Source organism: Taudactylus pleione, unplaced genomic scaffold (assembly GCF_031769625.1).
Source record: "Taudactylus pleione unplaced genomic scaffold, aTauple2 ptg000095l, whole genome shotgun sequence".
Classification (NCBI taxonomy): Eukaryota; Metazoa; Chordata; class Amphibia; order Anura; family Myobatrachidae; genus Taudactylus; species Taudactylus pleione.
In genome coordinates this window covers 16,778,150-16,800,819 of record NW_028284497.1, presented here as the reverse complement: position 1 = coordinate 16,800,819, position 22,670 = coordinate 16,778,150, and the positions used below count along the sequence as shown (strand labels likewise).

Here is a 22,670-nt window from a genome sequence, read left to right as displayed (position 1 = left end):
TCAGCCGAAGACTACTGGACTGGTAAGTCTAATTGCATTGTATTTTCATTCAATTGCATGCTATTTTAATTGTCAGGCATTAGGCCAGTGGCCACTGCGGGCGTTTAGCTCTAACTAGCAGGGACGACCTTTGTTCGGTGGACAATAAGCCCAAGCCAGAGAGGGCACTAGTCCCACAAGGCATAAGGGGCATTAGGCCCTACAGGGTTCATTTTGGTTCCACATCATTAACCCATTGTTAGGTGAGCATTGACCCCCTAGAAGGCAGACATGAGGCCTGAGGCAGCAGAAGATCATTAAGCCATGTAGTACTGTTGTTCAGATTTGATAAGAATGTATTGTGGTATGTAACCTTGTTACCTCGTCATCTCAGCTACTGCAATCAGGCCTCCATTAAAAGGTAGGCTGTAGTAAGGTACCGGCTTGTGATTAGTGTAATGCTTTGTAACTGCATTATTACATTGTCCTATAACAATTATTACATTATTGGTGTACGTGCATTGTTGGGGAGCATAGGAGTAGCATGGTGATATGGAGCGCACTACATCAAGCCTGTATTGCTGTTGGCAGGGAGCTGATGTATGTATGAGTAGTCAGGTTGGTGTGTGTGTGGTACACACTAAAGAAATAAGTCAGTATATTGAAGTTGTTTGGGAGGCTGTTTTTTTTGTGTTTATTTGCAGGTACCAAGATCGGGACCATTTGTCCGTTGCCCAAATTAATTATGCCCAAATCCTTGTTGGTCAAGGCACAAGGGTCATATGTATGTGGCCACCCTCTGTGGGTTCCAAGTGTTTTATCTGTTGACCGAGGCTAGTTAACCCTTACACAACTAGATTCTTATTCAAAATGTCAAATTCTGGTGCCTGTAACCACTTTACTGCCCTATTTATTCCAAAATTCTTGTCGGTGAAGGCAAATGGCAAGTGGGTCATATGTATGTGACCACCCTCTGTGGGTTCCGTGTGTAAAATTTGTAACGCAGGTGTCCTAAAGCGAGCTCAGGGAGGACAGAAACCTCCCGTGGAGCAGAAGGGCATTACCCTTGCACAACTACAGCCTCTTATTCAAAATGACAAAACCTGGTGCCTGTGCCCGCTTTACTGTCCTATTTATGCCCAAAACCTTTTTGTGCCAAGTACAATACAATTGAAATTTGTGTAAGGGACACAATTTTATGTTAACATAGTGTTAACTTAGTGATCTAACTTTATTTAAATGTTTTAATATAACATGTTCTGAATAAGAAGCTGAAAAATGAATAAGAAGTGAGTAATGGACCATACACACGGTCAGATTTGTCAGATGAACGATTTGACCAAAGTTTTGAACGATTTTTGACTGCATTAAAATGAATGGAATCGTCCAAGTCTGACTGCAAACACATCAGATGTCAGATATCGTTATCTGACAAACGGGAACGCGCATCGTTCAGGCATGTCAGATATGTCAGATTGTCCTTCAGATATGAACGACTGAACGATTTTTAAATCGTTATCGTTCAGATCTGAAGGAAAAATCTGACCGTGTGTATGCACCATTAGAAGCTGGAGCACGAATAAGTGAATAAGAATCTGGTTGAATAAGAGGCTAACTTCAGCCTCGTCATCAAATTCAACCTTTTCTACATGTTAAAAAACTATACATGATCATCCAGGGGAAGGAAAATCACACAACCCAGGAGAAAGAAAATTGTTTCATGATGTCATAAATACAAATCAAATTAGTTCCCTGGATCAATCATCCAAACTGTACCACTAGTGCCAGAGTGCCACCCTCCAGCTCTCCCTCCCTAGTCCTGGCCATACCTGGCCTGAGAAGTGCACTGCTCCATTGCTCACTCTTCACAAGTATATAAAATAGTATATTATGAATATTAGCCTAGGACGTAAAATGGCCGCCTCGAGTGTAGTGTGTGTGGCAGCAGCGTCAGCTCCACTTTCATTTCTATTTTTTACACAGCAACTACCAACACCACGTCCCTGACTGTGACAGCACAGCAGCTACTACTAGTGCTACCAGCAGTAACCGCTAACCAGCAGCGGCACCGCCTCCCCAACTCCTCCAGGCCCAGTCCTTCCTCTGACTGCTGACGTGTTCGGGGTGTTTAGCACAATGCCTGAAGGACCCCAGCCTCCTGTGTGAGGGGAGCAGCAGCGGTTAGAAGTAACAGGACTGGGGACCGCTCTATGCGGACGCAGCACAGGCGGTGGGGGCTCTGACAGGGAGGCGGGGGGCACAGTGTGTGCACTTGTTGTTACAGGCGCAGGTGACGTCACGGCAGTGCAGGCCCCCAAGTTGTTGCTGCTGCTGTCAGGACTCAGGAACTAGCCCGGAGAGCGGGTGGCAGCAGCAGGAGGAGGGGGGCCGGCAGTGTGTGTGCGCCAGCCAGCAGCGTAGGACACCGGGCACAGCAGCAGCACGGGTGGGCAGCTCGGCGCTGTGTATAACAGCGATCAGCGCTGTGTCCCTAGCACCGGGGCGCGACACACAACACAGGGGTCACCAGGAGACGGCAATAAGGAAGTGATCCGGCCCCGTGCAGAGTCCGGCGCTGACACCACGGGAGACCTCCTGCCATAGGGCTGCACCGACACCCTGACATCCGCGGTGACACCTCAGTAAGTTTCCTGGCAGTCTGGAAAAAAAAGTAAATTGCCAATAAAATGTGCCCCGCCTCACCCCCCTGGTAGTACTGAAGGCTGGTACTGTATACTGTGCGTTAGTTGTAGGCATGTGTCAGGCTGTCAGTCTCTTCCATATAATCCATGATGGAAATCCTGCTTCTATGTAGTCATTCTACGCATTTATATATGACTAATAAATGCCCCAAATGGCTCTTTAATATCTAGGTTTGGATGTTGTATTTTATTTTGACACAATGTTGGAGAATATTCACAATCTTCTCTGTACAAATATTTTAAAGGGACCCCATTAGCACGTTGTACATAAACCTTTTTTTATGCTGCCCCAGGCCTCTCTATATACAAAGCTTATTATTATTCATTTTATATATATATTTTCTCTCTCTTCCCAGAAATGCGTCTCCTGCACTCTGTTGCCCTCTGTGTGTGGCTCTATGTCTCATCGACATCAGCTGGTGGTAGTCAGTACAAACAAGGGGATCCAGTGATGATCTTTGTGAATAAAGTGGGGCCGTACCACAACCCACAGGAAACGTATCACTACTACCAGCTGCCAGTGTGTGCCCCCACACAAATCCGCCACAAGAGCTTGACTTTGGGGGAGGTTCTGGATGGAGACCGAATGGCAGAGTCCATGTACAAGATCTCATATCGAGTCAATGTGGAAAGAGAAACTCTTTGTGAGATGAAACTGCCTGTTAGTCAGGTAAAACATTTTTGCTCTCTTTAGAATGTGATATTCTTAGATTATGTAAATGTCCCCTTTTGGGATAAAATTGTTTATTTAATTTTAGGAGATTAAGGATTTTTTGTTCCCTGAGCCTCAAGATGAGTACACAGTGTACGATATATCGTTCCAACGTGGATCAGAACTATATATCGTACACATCATATAGTGTGCATGCCCGATCCGTCATGAACAATGGTCATTCAGCACATCGTCCCATCTACTGTTCTGCACAGCAGATGAGATGATGAAATGAACAACAGTGCTTTTACATGCAGCATGTAATGACACATTGCGTCATCGTACACAGAATCGTGTAGTGTGTACAACGCACGTGATATATCGCTACATCGCACCATCGCTGGGTTTACACATCGTATAGTGTGTACCCAGCTTTACCAAGGCCTTTTCATATTTCTTTCTGTTGCTCTTTTGCGTCATGCACTGGCATTTCCACAACCTAATTAACATTACTGCTTCCGTGGCACAATGCAATAACAGCATTAATATGCAAGTGCTTACTATATACTAGACATTAATGGGGGTATTCAAATGTCATGGGTTAAAATATGACATAAGTCCACAAGTGCACTGTATTCCCCAACTTTATTTATTTTTTGTTTGTTTTAGGTAAAATTGTTTACTTTATCATTGTATCTATAATATAAGTTTACTCAGCATTTAGGTTAATGTGGCAATTTTAATGTTCACATTCTACCTACCTGTTAGCTTATTTGTGTGTAAATATAATGTTTTGTTTACTTTGGTATTAAGTTAAATAGATAACATGTCAGAATGATTTCCAAATGGGTTTTTGAAACTTAGGGGTCAATCCAATTAGGTGTAAATTGCGAGTAGCGAGTTTGTTTCTTGAAACTCTCAGACTTTGCATCGAAGCGAGCTCCCGAGAATTCTCCAATCTAATTAAAATATCCTATTCGCACTACTCGCAGCGGAGGGGTTGCGAATTGACTGCCAAATGAGATTTGAGAGTAGTGCATGAAAAAGTGGGGAGACTATCCTGTTTGTGGGCATTAGGAAAGTACTGTAGGTTTTTAAATGGTGTGAAATGGAAGAAAATAATTAAAAAAACTTTTTTTCATTTAATCTCAAGCGAATTAAAATGAAAAATGCAAAAAAAAAGTAGGAAAAAGTGATTTTGGGGTACTTTGAGGGCACCTGGATAAATTGGCAAAAAATTATAAAAAAAAAAAAAAAAAAAACAATTATTTTTCAATTAAAAAATATTGTAATTAAATTTGGGGTGCCTAAACTAACAAAGTTGATTTTGGGGTAATTTGAGGACAATTTTTTTTTTCTTACCCCAAAATGGACTGATAGAGCTAATTGGAAACTTCCAATTGCCTAATTAGTCATTAGGGGGGTGTCCAAGGGGTTCAGCTCAGTGTCCAGACATTTTAACCTTAAAATAAAGATTTTCCTTTCCATCTCTCACCCTCAGGTAGGTGCGAATGGAAAGATGTGAATTCAGTCTGACTGATTCAGTGCGAGTTCCTAATTGGATTGCAAAATAAATTTGCTATGCGAATTCCAAGAGAAAATAGCAACTTGCAATTCGCACCTAATTGGATATGGTTGTTGTATTTGTATACAACTTGTATTTGTTGTATTTGTATCTTTCCACCATTTTGGAGAATATGCACAGAAATAATGGAATTGTAACATGAGGTCTGATTCATAGTTGCACCCTATGGCAGTTGCAGCCTTTCTGTCTCGGTATGGCCTTACAGTGTCACATCTGTGTCGTGTCCAACCACCCCCCGTGTTGCGTGACTAGTGTTAATTCTAGCACCCTGCACTTGTGACAACCCGTGCAGTTCCTCTTTCATGCCTGGGGTGTCGCTCTCTAATCTGGTGCTTCTAGCACACTCTACAGTATTCATCATGTTGCATCAGCTGAGTGTACTAGAAGCACCAGATCAAAGAGTGACACCCCAGGCAGGAAAGAGGAGCTGGCGCAGGGTGCTAGAATGAACACTAGTGAATATTGTCGGCATAGCGTGCAACTTTGGATCAGGCTCATAGAGTGCACATTTGTTGGCTGTATTGTTTTTTTCTTTTATTGTATCTATATACGGTATTCAATCGGGAAACCGGCTGACGTTAACCCCGACAGCCGGATTCCCGATTGCTTTATCCCGGCGAGGGTTAAATGACAGGCGTCTAAATCTATACGCCTGTAATTTTTTCGTTCGCCGGGAGACCGGCAATAGGGTAAGGCACACCCGGGGGGAGGTTAGGGTTAGGCAGTGGGGAAGGGGGGATAGGTTTAGGCAGTTAGAGGGGGGATTAGGGTTAGGCACAGGGGGGAGGTTAGGGTTAGGCACCCCTAAGGAGGGTTAGGATTAGGGGGGTTAGGTTAGTTTGTACTTACCTAGGGACGATCGGGATTTCCAGCGCTGTCGGGCTGCCTCTGCCGGGATCTCTGCATCTGTCGGACTGACGCTGCCGGGAATCGAACTGCCGGCCATGCGTCAGCCGGTATTTCATACCGATTCCCTTTATACACCAATATATATATCTCAGTGCCATGTTATGTGAATATTTTCCAAAGTGATATAAAGATCAAAACAAAACCATAATGAACATCAAAAACACATTTGGAATCATTCTGCTGTTTTATTTATTTTGTTATGATCGCTTAAGGGAGTCATTGCTGTGTCCTGTGCTCTAAAAGTGTTTGGAAACTAGGAATAAGATTCAGTTTGTCAAGTTACAAACTTGCTAAACCTTTTAGGATTTGGACGAACCCCAAACCAATCCTGAATTAAGTACTTTCCCATCTACAACAAAGATTAAAAAAGACTGTACTTAAATATGCCCCTCAGGACATACATGCATGCTAGATATTATAATTCGGACCCTCTTGCTTAATTTACATATGCAAATATAGGCTTGAATTCTGTCAGTATTTTTATTTATCTTTTATTTAAAGGGTTCAGTATTTTGAAAAATTCTAAAATATGAATTTGAGGCATCCCCAGTTGAGTTATCCAGAGATACTAGACTCTTGCCTTCTTTGCATGTCTTGTTAGACAATATAGCAAGTTTGCAATGTGTGAGTCAGCAAATAAAAACATTACAGTATTTAAGTACATTTCTATGTGTCTGTATCTAAAGGTTTAGTGCAATGTTAGACTGCTACACAACATATTTATTTTTTCTTTAAGGTAGAGGAGTTGCGTGAAGCCATTGAGGAACTCTACTATTTTGAGTTTGTGCTTGATGACATACCAATTCGTGGATTTGTGGGCTACATGGAGGAGAGTGGATTCCTGCCGCATACTCATAAAATCGGCTTGTGGTCTCATCTGGACTTCAACATTGAGTATAATGAGGACCATATCATATTTGCCAATGTTAGCGTCCGAGATGTGAAACCATTTAGTTTGGATGATGTTGCAGAGCCTCTCAGCTTGACACACACATACAGTGTGCGCTGGTTTCCAACCACTGTGACTTATGAGCGGCGTGGTGACCGTCTCAGAGACTCCAGCTTCTTTCCTAAAAGTTTGGAGATTCATTGGCTTTCCATCATTAATTCCATGGTGCTAGTTTTCTTGCTTCTGGGATTTGTGGTCATCATACTCATGCGTGTTCTTAAGAGTGACATGGCACGTTACAATTTAGATGAAGAAGGAACAGATGACATGGAGCAGGGAGATAATGGATGGAAGATTATTCACACCGACGTTTTCCGCTTTCCACCCTTTCGAAGTTTACTTTGTGCAATTCTTGGTGTAGGTTCCCAATTTCTGGCACTAGGGACAGGTAATATTCAAACTTTGCATATGGTCACTTATATGTGCATTTTCAATTTCTATTTTGTGTTCTGAACTATTAATTTTTTTTTCTCCCTATTCTCTCTCCATAGGTATTATAGTCATGGTTCTTCTGGGCCTGTTTAATGTGCACAGACATGGTGCTATTAATTCAGCAGCTATCCTACTGTATGCACTCACTTGTTGTGTTTCCGGTTATATGTCTAGTAACTTTTATCGACAGATGGGTGGAGATCGTTGGGTGTGGAACATTGTACTCACTACTAGCCTATTCTCAGGTAGTGGACTCCCTGTAATACCTTATTTTAAATTAATAACATTTCAGTTATTGCATTCCTCTAATTCTCTGCATCCACGTACATTCTAAATACTCATATTCCAACTTGTGAATTGTAATGCTTTGTTACATTTTGTTTTTGTTTTTTTCCTTTCTGATGCTTTTTTTGTCTTTTGCTACATGCATATTTGATCCAATCTCATAATGAATCTCCCATTTTTGTACTCAGCCCCATTTTTCCTAACCTGGAGTGTGGTAAATTCAGTTCATTGGGCCAATGGTTCAACCCAAGCTCTTCCAGCAACCACAATCCTCCTCCTCCTCACTGTCTGGCTTTTGGTTGGATTTCCACTGACTGTAATTGGAGGTATCTTTGGTAAAAATAGCGCAGGATACTTTGAGGCTCCATGTCGGACTAAGAACATTGCCCGAGAGATTCCTTCTCAACCTTGGTATAAATCCGCACCTGTCCACATGGCAATTGGTGGATTCCTACCATTCAGGTATATTTGCTTTTTGTATTCCATTTTCCCAATTGTATTCTATCGCCAGTTGCTGTAGTTTTATCTAAAGCTGGGTACACACTTAGCGATGTGTACCCAGCCCGATGTTGCGTGCGGCAGGGGTGCTGGGATCGGCCCCCACTGACAATATTGCCCGTCGGGCCTGCATTGAGCGTGCATCGTCAGCGACATAATAGGTACACACTGGCCGATATGCCGTCTGATTGTCTAGTGTGTACCCGGCATAATTCTCTGTGATGTTACTACTTGAATGCTGCACCTCAGTCTTCTGTGTATTTTACTGATATTTGTTCACACTTTATTTTTTTGTCAGTTTGTTTTTCTCTTTGGTTCTATCCCTTTGTTCTGTATTCCACCTCCTTGTGCTTGATACTTTACCTGGCATCATTCAAAAGTGCACCTTCCACACCTTCCATTGTTCTGTGCCTCTCACTAATTGTTTTTCTCTTTACAGTGCAATTTCCGTGGAGCTGTATTACATTTTTGCTACAGTCTGGGGAAGAGAGCAGTACACACTGTATGGGATTCTGTTCATTGTATTTGCCATACTGCTGAGTGTTGGCGCCTGCATTTCTGTGGCACTGACATACTTCCAGTTATCGGGTGAAGATTATCGCTGGTGGTGGCGTTCAGTTCTGAGCACGGGATCCACTGGAGCTTTTATATTTCTGTACTCTGTCTTCTACTACTGGCGTCGGTCTAACATGTCTGGGGTTGTTCAAACTGTAGAGTTCTTTGGGTACTCTTTTCTTACTGCATATGTCTTCTTCCTCATGCTTGGAACCGTAAGCTTCATAGCATCACTTCGATTCATACGCTATATATATGTCAACTTCAAGATGGACTGAGCCAATGAAACAGGGACTGTGGTGCTTTGAAAAGCTATCATTAGGCTAATGAACTGGGAACAGATGAAGCACAGCAAAAGATCACACAGCTGGAGTTCATGTAAACCAGTGGGTGGCAAATTCAGGTAGAAAAATAACCAAAATGTGGAGCTGGGAGGGAGATCCACATGAAGGGTAATTTTGGACAAGGAAAATAACCTTTTTGCATCATGGAGTGAGGGATGAATGGCAAGGAAAACTGGGAATCACAAGGATCTTGGTTTAATATGCATCAGTTAAACTTTGCTGTCAGTGTCTCCACTTACGTCTGTCTTTCAAATTGCTGGGTTTGTCTATCTGTAACGATTTCTCCCCTTGCCTTCCAATTATTATTTGAGCGGTTGTTGCAGCAGCAGATCTTGTTCTTCTCAGTCCAGCAATCTCATTCTTGGACTTGTAGGAATGCTAGATTGCCTTTATTAAGAAACACATTCTCCTCTCTTCTGTTTCCTGCTGTCTGTCAGAGTCTGCACCACTCTGGCCCTGTACAGTGTTTTAGGTGGTCTACTGGCATCTTCAACCTGTCAAGATTGTAAGATGGTCTCCTGGGCTTCTCTTTGGACTACTTTCTGTCAGTCTCCTGAACTCTACTGGACTTCTGTACTAATATATTTATATCTTTTTGATTTCCTTTTTACAAAATAATAAAACAAAAAAAAACAGTTACCAAAACATTCAAATGGTCTTTCTGAAAATTTAAATTTGGGACATTTGTGGTCTTTTGAACAAGACTGCAGTTAGTTAAAGTTGCTTGTGTGTGTATAAGTATTACTGCACATTGAGCCAGTAAGTCAGAAGAGCTTCTTAAAGTTATTATGGAATGAGTCTACTTTCCTTTACATCGCATGAAAGCAATAACTATGGGGGGTATTCAATTAGGCTGCGAAAAGCCGTCGATGACGACATTTTCACCTGTTTCAATTATCCCCATATTCAATTTCAAAGACTTTTCGCAGGTGTAGAATAAAATAAAATAGCCTGCAGCCTTTTTAATGTCCCCTAAAAGTAAATATGTGTAAAAAAAAATAAAAAAATAATCCTCTGGGCACCCCCAAAAATTTACTTTCATTGTCATGGCGGAAAAAAAAAAAAAATAGGGTACAAAGTTTTAAACTAGTGAAATTGATTCACGGGGGGTCCCCAAGTATGCGGCAGGTGCATTTTTGAAGAATTTAAAAAAATAACTTTAGGGACTTAAAAATATGCTTGCACCCATTTTCATGTACCCCAAATTTGATGGGACTAGTTATTTTTTCCCAAAAAACCCCTAAGTGCTATTCTTCACCACTTCTACCAAAGCCGCATTTATGCACCTGCCACGGCTATTTAAAAACCCCAACTACCCTCAGCAGGCCAAATAAGGGATCACTATGGGTACCAGGATGATTTTCCGAAAATTCCCCAGACTTTACGAAACGTACCTTTCCGCCGGGTCCTAATTGAATGCGGGGATAAGCAGGCACTCGCCCGGTACTTTATCCCTGCAAAAAACAGTGATGAGGACGAAAAGTCCAACCTCAGACTTTTTGCCCCATATTGAATATGACCCTATGCTGGAATGGAGAAATTGGTTCAATGCCTTGTAATAATATATTGCTAAGTGAAACTGGTGAATAGACATAGCAAATTACTAACTGACAAAAAATATACAAGTGAAACAAGTCTCTTCACTGATCAATAGAAGATATAGCTATTGTAATATAAACTTAAAAGTTGTAGGTGTGTTATGTGTACTTTCCTATATGTACATTACTCTTCTGAATAAGGGTACTCAACCAATGTAATCAATAATTGAAATGAGTGATACAATGCCAAGAAGACAATGTGGTTTTAAGCATCTATGGCAGGGGTTCCAACTATGGTCCTCAAGGCACAATAACAGTCCAGGTTTTAAGGATAGCCATAGTTGAGCACAGGTGACTTAATTAGTACCTCAGTTATTTTGATTTATCCATCTGTACTTAAGCATGGATATCACTAAAACCAGGACTGTTAGTGTGCCTTGTGGACCGAGGTTGGGAATCACTGATCTATGCAATGAAAATCCTACTGCAAAAATACCTTAGGGTTTGTCACGCTTCAGGAGGAAAACTCTTCTCGGTACATGAATTACAAACACGGAACAAAGTGTGTATATAACTGTGTGTTTCACTGAGTCTACTTATACAAGAGAGCAGGCTGCAATGGTTATACATTAAAACATAAATTTAAAAAATCATCTAAAAACATGGAGCCCGGGTAAGAGGCAAAACAGTGTAAGTAAAACTGCTGCAATGTCAGTCATGACCAGTATGTCTGATATGTACATGCTGTAGAGTAGGAGTTCCCAAACTTGCAAGCGGGTCGATGTTTGCCCCATGCGCGAGCGACTGAAGGTCAGTCGCACCGGGGCTCGCTACAAGACGGGGCGGATGTCGATGTTGATTGACAGCTCGCCCCGTTTTGTAAGCGGGTAGGGGAGGTGGTTGAGCAAACGCAGGCGTTCCCATAGGAATGCCTGGTGTTTGTGGGTGGCCCTACTATTAGAGCAGGAAGTCCACTCGGGCTTGCGAGAGCTGAGACCCTACCACAGGGTCTCCTCGCAAGCTCGATGGTCGTGATAATCACGACCATCTCCAGGCCGCTCGCAAAAGCTGTGGGTGGTCGCCCACAGCTTAGCGAGTGGCCTGAAGAAGAAAAAAAAATAAAAAATCCCTGCCCTGATTCAGAGCGCTCGCCAGCAGCGAGCGGGTCTGATCAAGGTCCTCAAGGCACCCTAACAGTCCAGGGTTTAAGGATATCCATGCTTGCGCATAGATGATATAATCAAACTGACTGATTTACTAATTAAGTCACCTGTGCTTAGGTATGGATTTCCTGAAAACCTGAACTGTTAGGGTACCTTGAGGACCGAGTTTAGGAACCACTGCTGTAGAGGAACCAAAACTACCCTCCAGCATATTAAAATATTGTACAACAGTAACTTTGCTTTGGAAAGCAAAAACCTGTTTGTGAGCCACTTGTCTACAATTAAAGCAATATGATTTAATACACAGAATCCTTGTACAAGGATGACAGTACAATGCCACATAGCTTTGGGGCAGGTTTGGTGACCAATGCTTCTTGTCTAGCTGTATGTGCTGATCTTTACACACTGTGACTATCTTAAGGGTCACTTTTTCTACTCACTGGACTGTTATGGATGCCAACTTTCACCAAATTAACTGACGCTAAGACTTACTATTTTTTTTTTGGTATGTGTCAATAGGAGAAGAAATGACTGTTTATTTAGAGATGATTATTTATGTGTGATTGGGAGTCCTCACACGTACATTGTATTTATTCCTACAAAGCCATTTCCAATAGATATTTATTATGTATAACAATTGCAGTATAATTTGGATGCGTCAGTAACAGAAATTGTGCTTAGCAGTCAGAATAAAAAAAACAGATGTTACTATCCACTATCTGTATAATGTGGATCATTAAAAATATATTGATAAACACCATGTTTTCATTAGTTAATAATTACAATAAGAAAACTGTATCTAATAATGTTGATATACACGGCCTCTGTAGTATAACTATATAACACAGGTAATGTATTTATATAGCAAGCGCCAGTCTCATAGATATGAGCTGCCTATTTGTCCATCAGAATATTTGAGCTAGGTTAGCAGTCCCACCTACAGTGTAATATTCCTATCACTTGTGTCTCGGCTGTTTAGGTGTCAGTGGGCTTCAATAAAACAAAATTGATTGAAGCAGCAGTAAACTCCCAGTGAAAATGAGTGATTACTAGTTCTTGATTTTGCCTGGAGTCCTCAATACGAAAAAAAAAATCGCAAATTTAATAATATGCATGTTAAGTGTAAGGTAAATGGCTGGGGAGGCACTGGCTAGTATCAGAGCCAGATTTACACATACATATATGAACCCGAGGGTTCATGTTGGCATTATACAAAGATGCAGCAGTATATAGTGCTGGAAATTTGGTGAGTTTTGATCAGGGATGTGCGGAAAAAGTAGACAGGGGAGGCAGTGCCTCACCTGCCATACACTTTATACTCCAGAGTTTTGACTATAAAAATGATTAGCATAATACAAAGAAGATATTTATAATATTTTCTTTACATTTTTCTTATTTTTATAGTCAAAAGTCTGGAGTATACCGAAGTGTGACAGGAAAGGCTCTGCCTCACCTGACCGCACATCATTGCTGTTAAGCCTATATATTGTTATCTGAATTCAAAAGAAGGTATTCCTGGCCAAAAGAATGTCCTCCAAAGGGCATCCAACAGGTATCCATTTTTTAGTCCACAGTGTCCCAAAGGAGTTCCCAGGACTTTGTCTTTGTTAAGCATGTTCATTATGTTATTCTACTACACACATTTAAAAATGTTTGTTGTTATGTTTAATGTACTATTTTGTACCCCAATGTTTATTTTTGTAATGTTATATGATATAGTACTGTTGATTCACCATAGGGGATATATAATTATGAATTCTGTTGGACCTTTTATTTTTGTCTGACTGAGCCTGCCTAGACAATACTGACTTGTTTTGAATGGTTAGCTTTGGGAGGTGGCATATGGGAAAGAAAATGGATAGAAGTTAGGACAGGATGGTAATAATATTGTACCACAGTCTGGTAGGTGTAGTTTGGTGGACCTTTCAGGAATCTGCTATGGAGCCTAGTAGTGTTGATTTACGCTCCAGTTATTTTACATCTTAAGCCATTCCTTACTTTCGCTGAGTCTATCATCTGTCACAACTCTCGCAGGTATGGATGCTGACTGTACAAATAGCATTGGTGGGGACCTGGAACCGAGGAGTGGAGTCTTACGTATCAGTGTCCTTTACCAGGGACCACCACAAGGGGGTTTGGTATTCGCTGCTGCCGATACTCACTGTTTCTCTGGGTTCCTGCCTATGGTCTGGTGGGTACAAGGCCGGCAGTAAGACTAGTCGCCTTGAGACATACTAAAGTGTAGCTGACAGGAAGGGATGAGAACCAATCGGGCAATGAGGTACCAGGGAAAAGGCAGAATCAGGTCAGTAGGAAGTCAAAGTTGGAACCAGGAAGTCACAAGAAACAGTACCAAGGAAGCAGGCAAGAAGAATTGTCAGATGAACCGGATCAGAGCACGAGTAAGTTTACTGGAGCGTCAGACAGAATGGAGACTGGAATACAGGATGTGAGCCTAATACCCTGACGCTAAACAGTGCCTAGAGACTTCCTTAATAAGTTTTGAATGATGTCACGTTTCGTGCTCCTTGCCCTTTAAATGTCAAACTGGTGTGTTCAGCTGCTGAGAAGAGAGCAGGATATTTCACCCATGTACCCGCGTAATGGAGCCACTGCTGCGACACTATTGTGTTCCCTTTTTTCAGATATGCTCTAAAACCAGGGACAGACTGGGGCTGTACATCTGCCCTAGCAGTCCGCCCTGTGCACGTGTGTAGGGAGCGTGGTTTAGTTTCAAGGTGGACATGCTGCGAGTCACGGGCCAGGTCTCGTGGCACGCCCCCCTCTCTTCCCGGCCCACTGCTGCCACCCCTTCCCTTCCTAGGAGCTAATAGCATGTGTGGGCGGCGGGGGTAGTTCCACCCTCCTCGAACCGCCCTGAGACCATTGGCCCTTCTGGCCAATCAGGCCCTGTCTAAAACTATAGGTTAAAAGGTTGTAGCCAGCTCTATACCTTGGGTAAGTAGGTGTGCGTGGGAGCAATCGAGTGATGATTTGTGAAAAAATAAAATATGTGAATCAGGATAAGTGTAAAAGCCAAATTTATTGCCAATTACAGTGGGGTAGACAGTGCTCCTGAATTAATAATATGCAAATCAATTGAGAAAATTAGAAAATGGTTCCGTATAATATCAATGTATCTGTCTCCCTATACACTTTTAGTGTGACAACTGAGGTAATAGGATGATGTTACCTAGAATGTTAGCTGGCTCCTTTAGGGTGCCTCTTTCTGTAAGATACAATGCATAATGTTTCCTGTACACTTGTAGTGTGGCAACTTGGGTATGCAATAGAGTCCTGTTGGACTTAATAATAAGTGGTGTACCTCTGGTGATATAGTGGCAGCGTCCCGTGATGATGTGATCTTACTGGTAGGTATCCTGCAGGGTCTACTGCCACTGAGTGTTCTTAGGAAGTTACAGTGGGCATGTTCTCAGTCTGCTCCTACCCTCCTGGGGTGACACCACTGAAGACTTTAGCTGTATTTGCTAAAGGAATCAGCTATGAGCCCGTTGATGGTGATGTGGTTCCTGGCTCTGGTTCTTAAACATGGGTGTGTTGGAGCATAGAGCTGGTGTTGTGTAATGGTGTGTTCTCCAATGCGGTGCTGCCAAACAAGGGCCTTTCTCAAGAATGGGTGTTTGGGTAATGGCGTTCTTTTATCTCTACCTGCCAACCGGCACATTGTCTGTGGACAATATATGTGGGAAATCAATGGGATAAATAGCTCTTCTGTACTATAAGTCTGCTACTAGGAGTTTTTGACACTTCCCTCTCTTTGAAACCCCAGATTCATGCCCTCTAATCTCGATTCCACATTCCAAGTATCGCCAGGATCAGACCCTTTCTCTCGCCAGATGTTACTAAGACTATCATCCACTCGCTGGTCATCTTTCAACTGGACTACTCATGCTTCCTATCTGGACTTCACTATTACTACCTCTATCCTCTAAAAGTCCAACCCTAATACCAATGCTCGGCTCATTCTCTCTAGTCTGGTCACTGCCTCCTCTCTTTGCCAGGCCTGACTCTGGCTCCCCTTCCCATCTAGAGTCCAGTTTAAACTCTCACCCACCTATAAAGTTGTATCCCAATCCGCTCCAACCCTACATCTCTAGCCTTAACCACCACCACACCATCACCCAGGGTCATAGCGGAGTGATATTCTGCCCAGTTACCCCAGAAGATGTGACATCATGATGTCATGACAAGGAAGTGGGGCTGCCGAGGATCAGGAAGGAGCCATTCCTGGCACCCTGCTGGTGCCACCTACATTGGTCTGTCAATGACCAATGTCACTTTTGCCAACAGATTACCTCTAACACTCCTGCTTCGTCTGTGTTTCCTACCAGCAAGGGCAGCTGAAGGCATGGGCTCACAGGGTCATCGCCCTGAGTGCCGTAGACTGGAAGGGTGCATCCCTGTTATATCGATCCCAAATCCACGATGATAGTATACTGTACAAGTTGCCAAGCAAAAACAGTGTGGTGTAGCGTTTCCGCTCCTCCTAGCCAGCAGGTGGCGCTTCTGAACAGCCTCGCTCCGTCTGACACCCACGTGGAGGGAAGGAGACAGCGGCTGCTGCTGCCGGTTGTTGGGTCAGGGGTTGGGACCGGTGCTCCGTGTAACCAGGGCGACCTGCTCTCATCATCATGGCTAACGTACTAGAGAGCATACTGACAAGTCTTCTGCAGCCGGACAATGCTGTCATACAGCAGGTAGTGGATGGCGGGGGTAAAGGGAGGGTCTGTCCTGGGATGATGCTGGGAGAGGAGGATGGGGCAGCAGGGAGGGGATGTAATGCGTTAGGGTGGATGGCGCTGTTACATACCGACACGCAGTAGCGGAACCGGATTGACAAAATGTTCTTCTACGAAGTTTCCCATCGGTTACCACTTTCTTCAGTTCTAGTTTTTCAGCCTACAGTTTGTTTATTAACTTCTGTTTATTCGGTGGTCAGAGATGCAAATCCTTGTACAAATATGTGTGCATAAGTAATATGTATGGTCATATGTTAATTGGGGTATGGGTAAAGGCCAGGTCTATACAGAAAGTATATTGCAACTGGCCGTTCTGGGTGTATGTGTGTGTCAAGTGTGGATCTGGACTTTTATATAAAGATAGTATTTATCCGGCTTTTACCCACACCCTATTAATTGTGTCTAAAGATGTGTACACCCCTTACCATGTTGTGTCCTGACCCAATGATGCTGCAAGCGATGTAATGATACGTTGTGCTCGCCATACACACTGCACGGGATCGGTGGGGCTACAGCGTAGTCCAAAATTCAAACAGGGGAGCCACACCAACTGCCAAACATCGCGGGTGGCAGCTGGTGTGGCTCCCCTATTTGAATTTTGGACTGTGCTGCAGCCCCACCTCTGGAGTCGCCACTGCACGGGATGTAGTCAGCATGTTGACAGTCGGGATGCCGGCAGTCAGAATACCTGCTCCGGATCCCGATGGTCAGAATATCGGCTTCTCCGCTAACGATATCGCTGGTCGGACCTGCATGCTGCTGACGACGTGCGGAAGCCTGCGTCTTCAGCGACATAGTGGCTACACACTGGACGATCTGGACGATATGTCTGCCTGAGTCGCCAAATCGAGCGACATATCGTCTAGTGTGTACCCAGCTTTAGAGTGATCTTGCATACACACGGTCAGACTTGCTAGCTAGATCAACGGTGAACGATTTTACCAACGATCTCATTAACGATGGTATTTAAATGATTAAGTCGTCCAAGTTGGACTGCAAACACAGACGACTTCAGATATTGTTATCTGACATGCAGGCACGTGCATCATTGGTCGATGCATGTCAACGATATGAACGATGTAATGATTTTTTTTATCGTTCATATCGTCAAGAATATCTGACCCAGGATGCCACGGCATCCTGACCATCAGGATCCTGTACTCAACCCCACTGCATAATCCGACGTACAATGGCGCATTGTATCGTAACATGCTGCATGTAACTACACCGCATCGTTAATTGAATCGTCCAATCTGATGTGCAGCACACAATGGATCGGGCGTCCACACTATATGCTATATTGCTCCGATCCACGTCGGGACGCTATATCGTATGGTCTGTACCCAGCTTTACACAAGAGTTTCTAAAGATCCATCATTTATTTCCCTCTTTACTGGTTCGTTACTAAGATTTTTCCAAGTCTTGATTATTGATTACATGCCTGTTCACTAAACTAGCGTTCCCGCTAGGCTGTTTTAGCGGGGCACGGCGCCCTGCCCTCCTTCTGGAGGGCAAGAAGCACCCTGCTCTCCAGAAGGAGGGCAAAAAACGCCCTGCCCTCACAGCCTGCGGGTGCCGTCTTCACCCGCGGGTCGCAGTGTCCCGCGGGTGGAGAAATGTGCGGTGACCCGGTCACCGCCGGAGAATAGACGCCGGGTGCATGCACCCGGCATCTATTCTCACTGTCTGCAGTGCTTGGGGGCTGTCCGGCGTATCCGTAAGTGTTGGGCCTGCCCCCAAGTATGATGAAAAGGGGACGCGTCTTATAGACACGCCCCCTTTTCATGGCCACACCCCTTTTTCGGCGCGCGCACATAGTTGCCCTCTCTAGCTCCGGCGCCCTGCCTGCCGCCAGAGCTAGAGTGAACACTACTAAACTATTATATAATCTAAGCTAATTTTAGTAAAATTAAAGATATTTATTGCTCTTTATATTAAAATTTACTGACTAGTAATGCTTTCATAGTATACTGTTTTCTCTGAATTTCACTAAGACCTCTGTTGGCTGTGTCTCATTTTTGCTGCTGCTGTTGCTTCCGGTTTTCTCTGCGCATGTATTTGACACCGTCAGAAGTAATGCACATTTTTTTTCTGTATACTGTTTTGTTTATTGTAAAATGGACATAAAAATTATGCAAATGAATACCCCTTTTATACCAAAGTCCCGGGTCTGACACAGGATTTGGAACACGTTTCCAAACCGGATCAGACCAGGGACAGACCCCCTTTTACAGGGTCGGCACTGATCCAGCTTTTCCGGCGCAGGTGAGCAGCGATTCTTCCCCTCCCCGACCCTCTTACCTCACTCCGCAGCGGTCCAGAGACAGGGAGGGCGGGAGGGGTGCGCTGCTCCGTGCTGGTCGGCTCGATCCTGGTTGCAGTGGATGCTTGTAGATGATGTAATCTCCAAGCACCACTGAAGCCGGCAAATCGGGCAGCATGCGGCACAATCCGGGTCATCATGACCAGAATGGTGCCAATTACACTGCAGGGTGACACGGGAACGACCAGTGGTCAACCCTGCAAACTACCCGAGTTGGGTCCCTGGATCCGGGTGGATCCATTTACACCGACAAAAATCCCGGATTGATGCGCGTTCACATGCATCAACCTGGGATTTTCAGGTCGGTATGACAGTAGTAGCAGGTTCCAGAAAATAACTTTGATTTAAGTTAGGAATGTGGTAAATGGGAAAACTGTTCTAAAATCTGTGAAACTTTGCAATTTGGTGAAACAGAAAATCATATCAATCAAGGTAGTACTTTTACAGTGTTCTCCCAATCATTTTTTTTATGCAATGTGTGACTTATGAGGTAGCGGGAAAAGACGAACCCTATTACATGAGGTAAGCAGCAGCCCATCGTGCACCCTCCCACACAGCATCTCACTTATTGGTTGGCGGGCTCCATGTAGTAGTGGGGGAGGCTGTGCAGCTGCAATGATCGCCTCCAGTGCAGGGTGGGTCGAGAAGGAGGAAGCAGCTGATATCCTTATTCCAGCGGGTGTGGCTCTCAGCGATGAGCTACACTGTGATGTAGCCAATAAAGTCACACTGCGTGATGATTAGATGCGCACGCCATCTAATCAGACTGCGGGGAGAACTTGGGGGCAGCCCAGCATCTCCATGTGTGCTTGAGCAAGCCCCCTACAGTTATGAAAAGGGCGTGTCTCACGGCTATGCCCCTTTTCAAGTTACCACACCCCCTTTTTTATGCGCGAAAGTGCCCTAATTAGATAGCCGCCCTGCCCGGCACCTGGAGTGAACACTAGAGAACAATAATGATGGTAATAGGAGCCAAAGGGAAGTTATATAAAACAGAAGGGATAGTCCAGGTAAATTGTCATAGACAACAATAGCTGTACTGGATAGAGATGTAGAGTTTACATCAAGCTGTAATGCAAAATATACAGGAATCATGCAAGGTCAAATGCATAATTAAAGTTGCAGTTACTAGTTAGAATAGATAAGAATAGATAAGTACAAAAGTAATGTAAATGGGAAGTGGGGTACATAGATCACAAAGAAAGGAATCTAATCTTGTGCTAGTAAAATCACTGCTATGTCATTATTCTACAGTTATATACGTCCAGCAGAAAAAAAGGTTTTAGGCCTTGAATGTAAATAAACAAAACTGTTCTGCACAGTTAAATACTATTCCTCACCCACATGAGTATTATTATTATAGTTTATTTATAATGTCCCACAGTGCTCCGCAGCGCCAGATATTTAGAAGACAAAACTAATACCACTTTCAGACAGAAAAATCCCCAAAACCCGGGTTTTTCCCGTGTCATTCATCCCGTATCGTTCAACCCGGGAAGGACCCGGGCATTTGCTCCTAAACCCCTTTCACACAGCACATAATTCCTGGGAAATTCCTGGGTAGACCCCTTTCACACAGAACCCAGATTATCCCTGCAAAATACAGTGTGTCATAATAAATGGACTGCTTTTATGGCACACAGAGATGAGGTTATGAAAAGTGGGTGGTGTCTGCTCACTGCATACATACAATGACATAGTATAGACGACACAAGTCTTGTTTTGCAATCAAATGTTTTTTATTCGAAAGCCTCATGTTATGTACATGTTATGTCACATGTAACACCTGCTGTATTACATTTTTTAAAGTGCTTCTTTTATTTTTCAACAAATATGCATTAGCCATTAACAACATGGCCTTATTGCATTCAACAACTTAAATATATATAAATATATATATAACGACAATAGAAAAATAGGTTGTGCTGTCATGGAACTGAAAAATATAACAGGGGAGGCACCCCAACTATTAGAACTGTGTGTCAGGGCCAGCCTTAGAAACGACACATATACAGTATACATTTGGTAATACAGCGGCCACACATGGGAGAAAGCTCACGACTGGCCTGTTAAGTGCAGTATACAAATTTTTAAATACAAAAGAAATGGAGGTAATCTGTGTACATTCTAAATTATGTACACCCCCATATATACACGTAGCTGACTTAAAGGGCACCCACACATTGCCCTAAGCTCTTGCCAGGCCTGTTAACGGCAGGATAAACAATATTGTCAAAAACAACAAGCTTCAACAAAAAAAAAATATAAAGTAGACAGCAAACATGTAAAACATCATACAAGTCTACAACTGTCTGTAGGCAGTGCTGACAATAGTGCTAAGTGGAGTGTTATGATGAGTGCCATCTGAATAACTATGCACTCTGCCATCCTGTGTATTAATCCCTGTGCCATTTGCATAAGTATGCACAGTGCCATATTGATTAGTATTTCCTGTGCCGTCAGGACTATTATGCACAGTGACATGTGGAGTGCTAGGCACTGTGCCGTCTGGACTGGTATTGGCATGTGGACTGCTCTGTACAGTGACATGTATATTACTATTCCCTGTGCCATCTGGATAACTATGCACTGTGCCATGTGGAGTAGCATGAGGTGGATTGGAGGGGTTACTTTGCAGAAATGGTAGCCCTCTGCTATGCTGTTGGTAATTTCTAACAGGACCCTCAGAGTACTGAGGAGAATACATTACATAAGGTTGTGGAGTGTGTAACCTAGACACTAGACCGTTAAGGAAGGACATCTGTGCCTCTCTGTTTTCACGTGAAATTCGTTCGTGTAGACCAACAAGCTGACTGACAAATTAATTTTGTAACCCTCTTTCATTGTCAAAGAAGCGCTGGAGTCGGGCATCCTCCTGTGCCTGGAATTCAGCATCAGAATCTCGCAGCTGATTTACCAGGATTCTGGTCATTGTGCGCGTTGCTAGCTCCATCTTGGAAGTTTTTTTCTTCCACTCTGGTAATTCAAAGACTAGGAATAGAAGAAAAGAAAAAATACATTTACAAATGAATTCAAAGCCGTAATGTAAACATATATGTGCTTGCGACCTACTGCACACTAGCTTCACATTGCAACAGATACATTGAGTTTAGATTTCAGCATAGTAAAATCAGCATAGTCATACTATGACAAGTCAATACAGGACAATGTTAACATCCCAAAAATAGTGGATGTATAGTAACTTACTGTTCCTGCGCAATGTCGGAGTCTGTCTGTGCAGGAGTTGGCGTTCCACTCGCCTCAACCACACCCTCAAGTGTATTGGTGTCTGGGACCCCCGTGGCAGCCATCAGATCTGTGTCACTTATCTCTGTGATGTCATCAAAGAGTATTGGTGGTGTCATTGGGCAGGATTGGCTGTTCTCCGGGGTAACACTTCGTGAAGATGCACAACTAGACGATGATATGGCAATGGGATTAACCAGTGCAGAATTGCCGAAGACTTCATTACACTGATCGTAGTAAACCCATTCCATTCTGGCAGCACCACTTTTCCACCTGTTATGGTCGTGAACTTTGTTGTAGTATTTGCGTAGAGCTTTCAGTTTGTTCACTAACTGCTGCTGGGTCCGCACAATGCCCCTTGAGGTGAGGACCTTAGCTATGTTTGTGTAGACTATCGCGTCCTTGTGCCACTGATCTGTTTGCGGATCTCCTCCTCCCCTCTGACTGCCAGCAGCTCACGGATCTCCTCATCCTTCCAGTGCGCCATGCTTCTCTCTCTCTCTCCTTTTCTGCAGCACAATTATGACATCAGACGCCAGCGCCACTGCCCCGCCTGCTCAGCCAATCAGGGAGACCCAGCCGCTCAGCCAATCAGCCTGTGCACTGCGATCTCAGCCAATAAGCGCTGTTTACTATGCCCGGAATTGAAAAACCCGGGTCGGCGCCTTTCAGACAGCCGCCAACCCGTGTAAGACCCGGGAAAAACCCTGGTAAACACCTGGGTCGAAGTACCGGGAATCAGGTCCCGTG

The 22,670-nt window shown here is 43.6% G+C and overlaps 2 protein-coding genes across 2 annotated transcripts in view; both read left to right on the top strand.

Moving 5' to 3' along the window:
• The first annotated feature begins 1,927 nt into the window (after positions 1 to 1,927).
• TM9SF1 (transmembrane 9 superfamily member 1) lies at positions 1,928 to 12,348 on the top strand. The gene is made up of 6 exons (XM_088470021.1): positions 1,928 to 2,621; positions 3,038 to 3,351; positions 6,564 to 7,164; positions 7,268 to 7,453; positions 7,682 to 7,955; positions 8,431 to 12,348. Exons 2-6 carry the CDS (start codon positions 3,040 to 3,042, stop codon positions 8,822 to 8,824), a joined length of 1,767 nt encoding a protein of 588 aa, XP_088326147.1. The 5' UTR covers positions 1,928 to 2,621; positions 3,038 to 3,039; the 3' UTR covers positions 8,825 to 12,348.
• Positions 12,349 to 16,091: 3,743 nt separating this feature from the next.
• The window catches only part of IPO4 (importin 4), a 205,142-nt gene continuing 198,563 nt past the window's right edge, over positions 16,092 to 22,670 (top strand). Inside the window, exon 1 of the mRNA XM_088470020.1 lies at positions 16,092 to 16,309. Coding sequence (XP_088326146.1) covers positions 16,244 to 16,309 — 66 coding nt within the window. The 5' untranslated portion in view covers positions 16,092 to 16,243. The remainder of the gene's footprint in view (positions 16,310 to 22,670) is intronic.

Coding starts and splice junctions, on each gene's coding strand:
- TM9SF1 (XM_088470021.1), top strand. CDS start 3,040: ATGCGTCTCCTGCACTCTGTTGCCCTCTGTGTGTGGCTCTATGTCTCA. Junction 7,165..7,267: donor ATTTCTGGCACTAGGGACAG/GTAATATTCAAA, acceptor CTCTCTCCATAG/GTATTATAGTCATGGTTCTT. Junction 7,454..7,681: donor CACTACTAGCCTATTCTCAG/GTAGTGGACTCC, acceptor TTTTGTACTCAG/CCCCATTTTTCCTAACCTGG.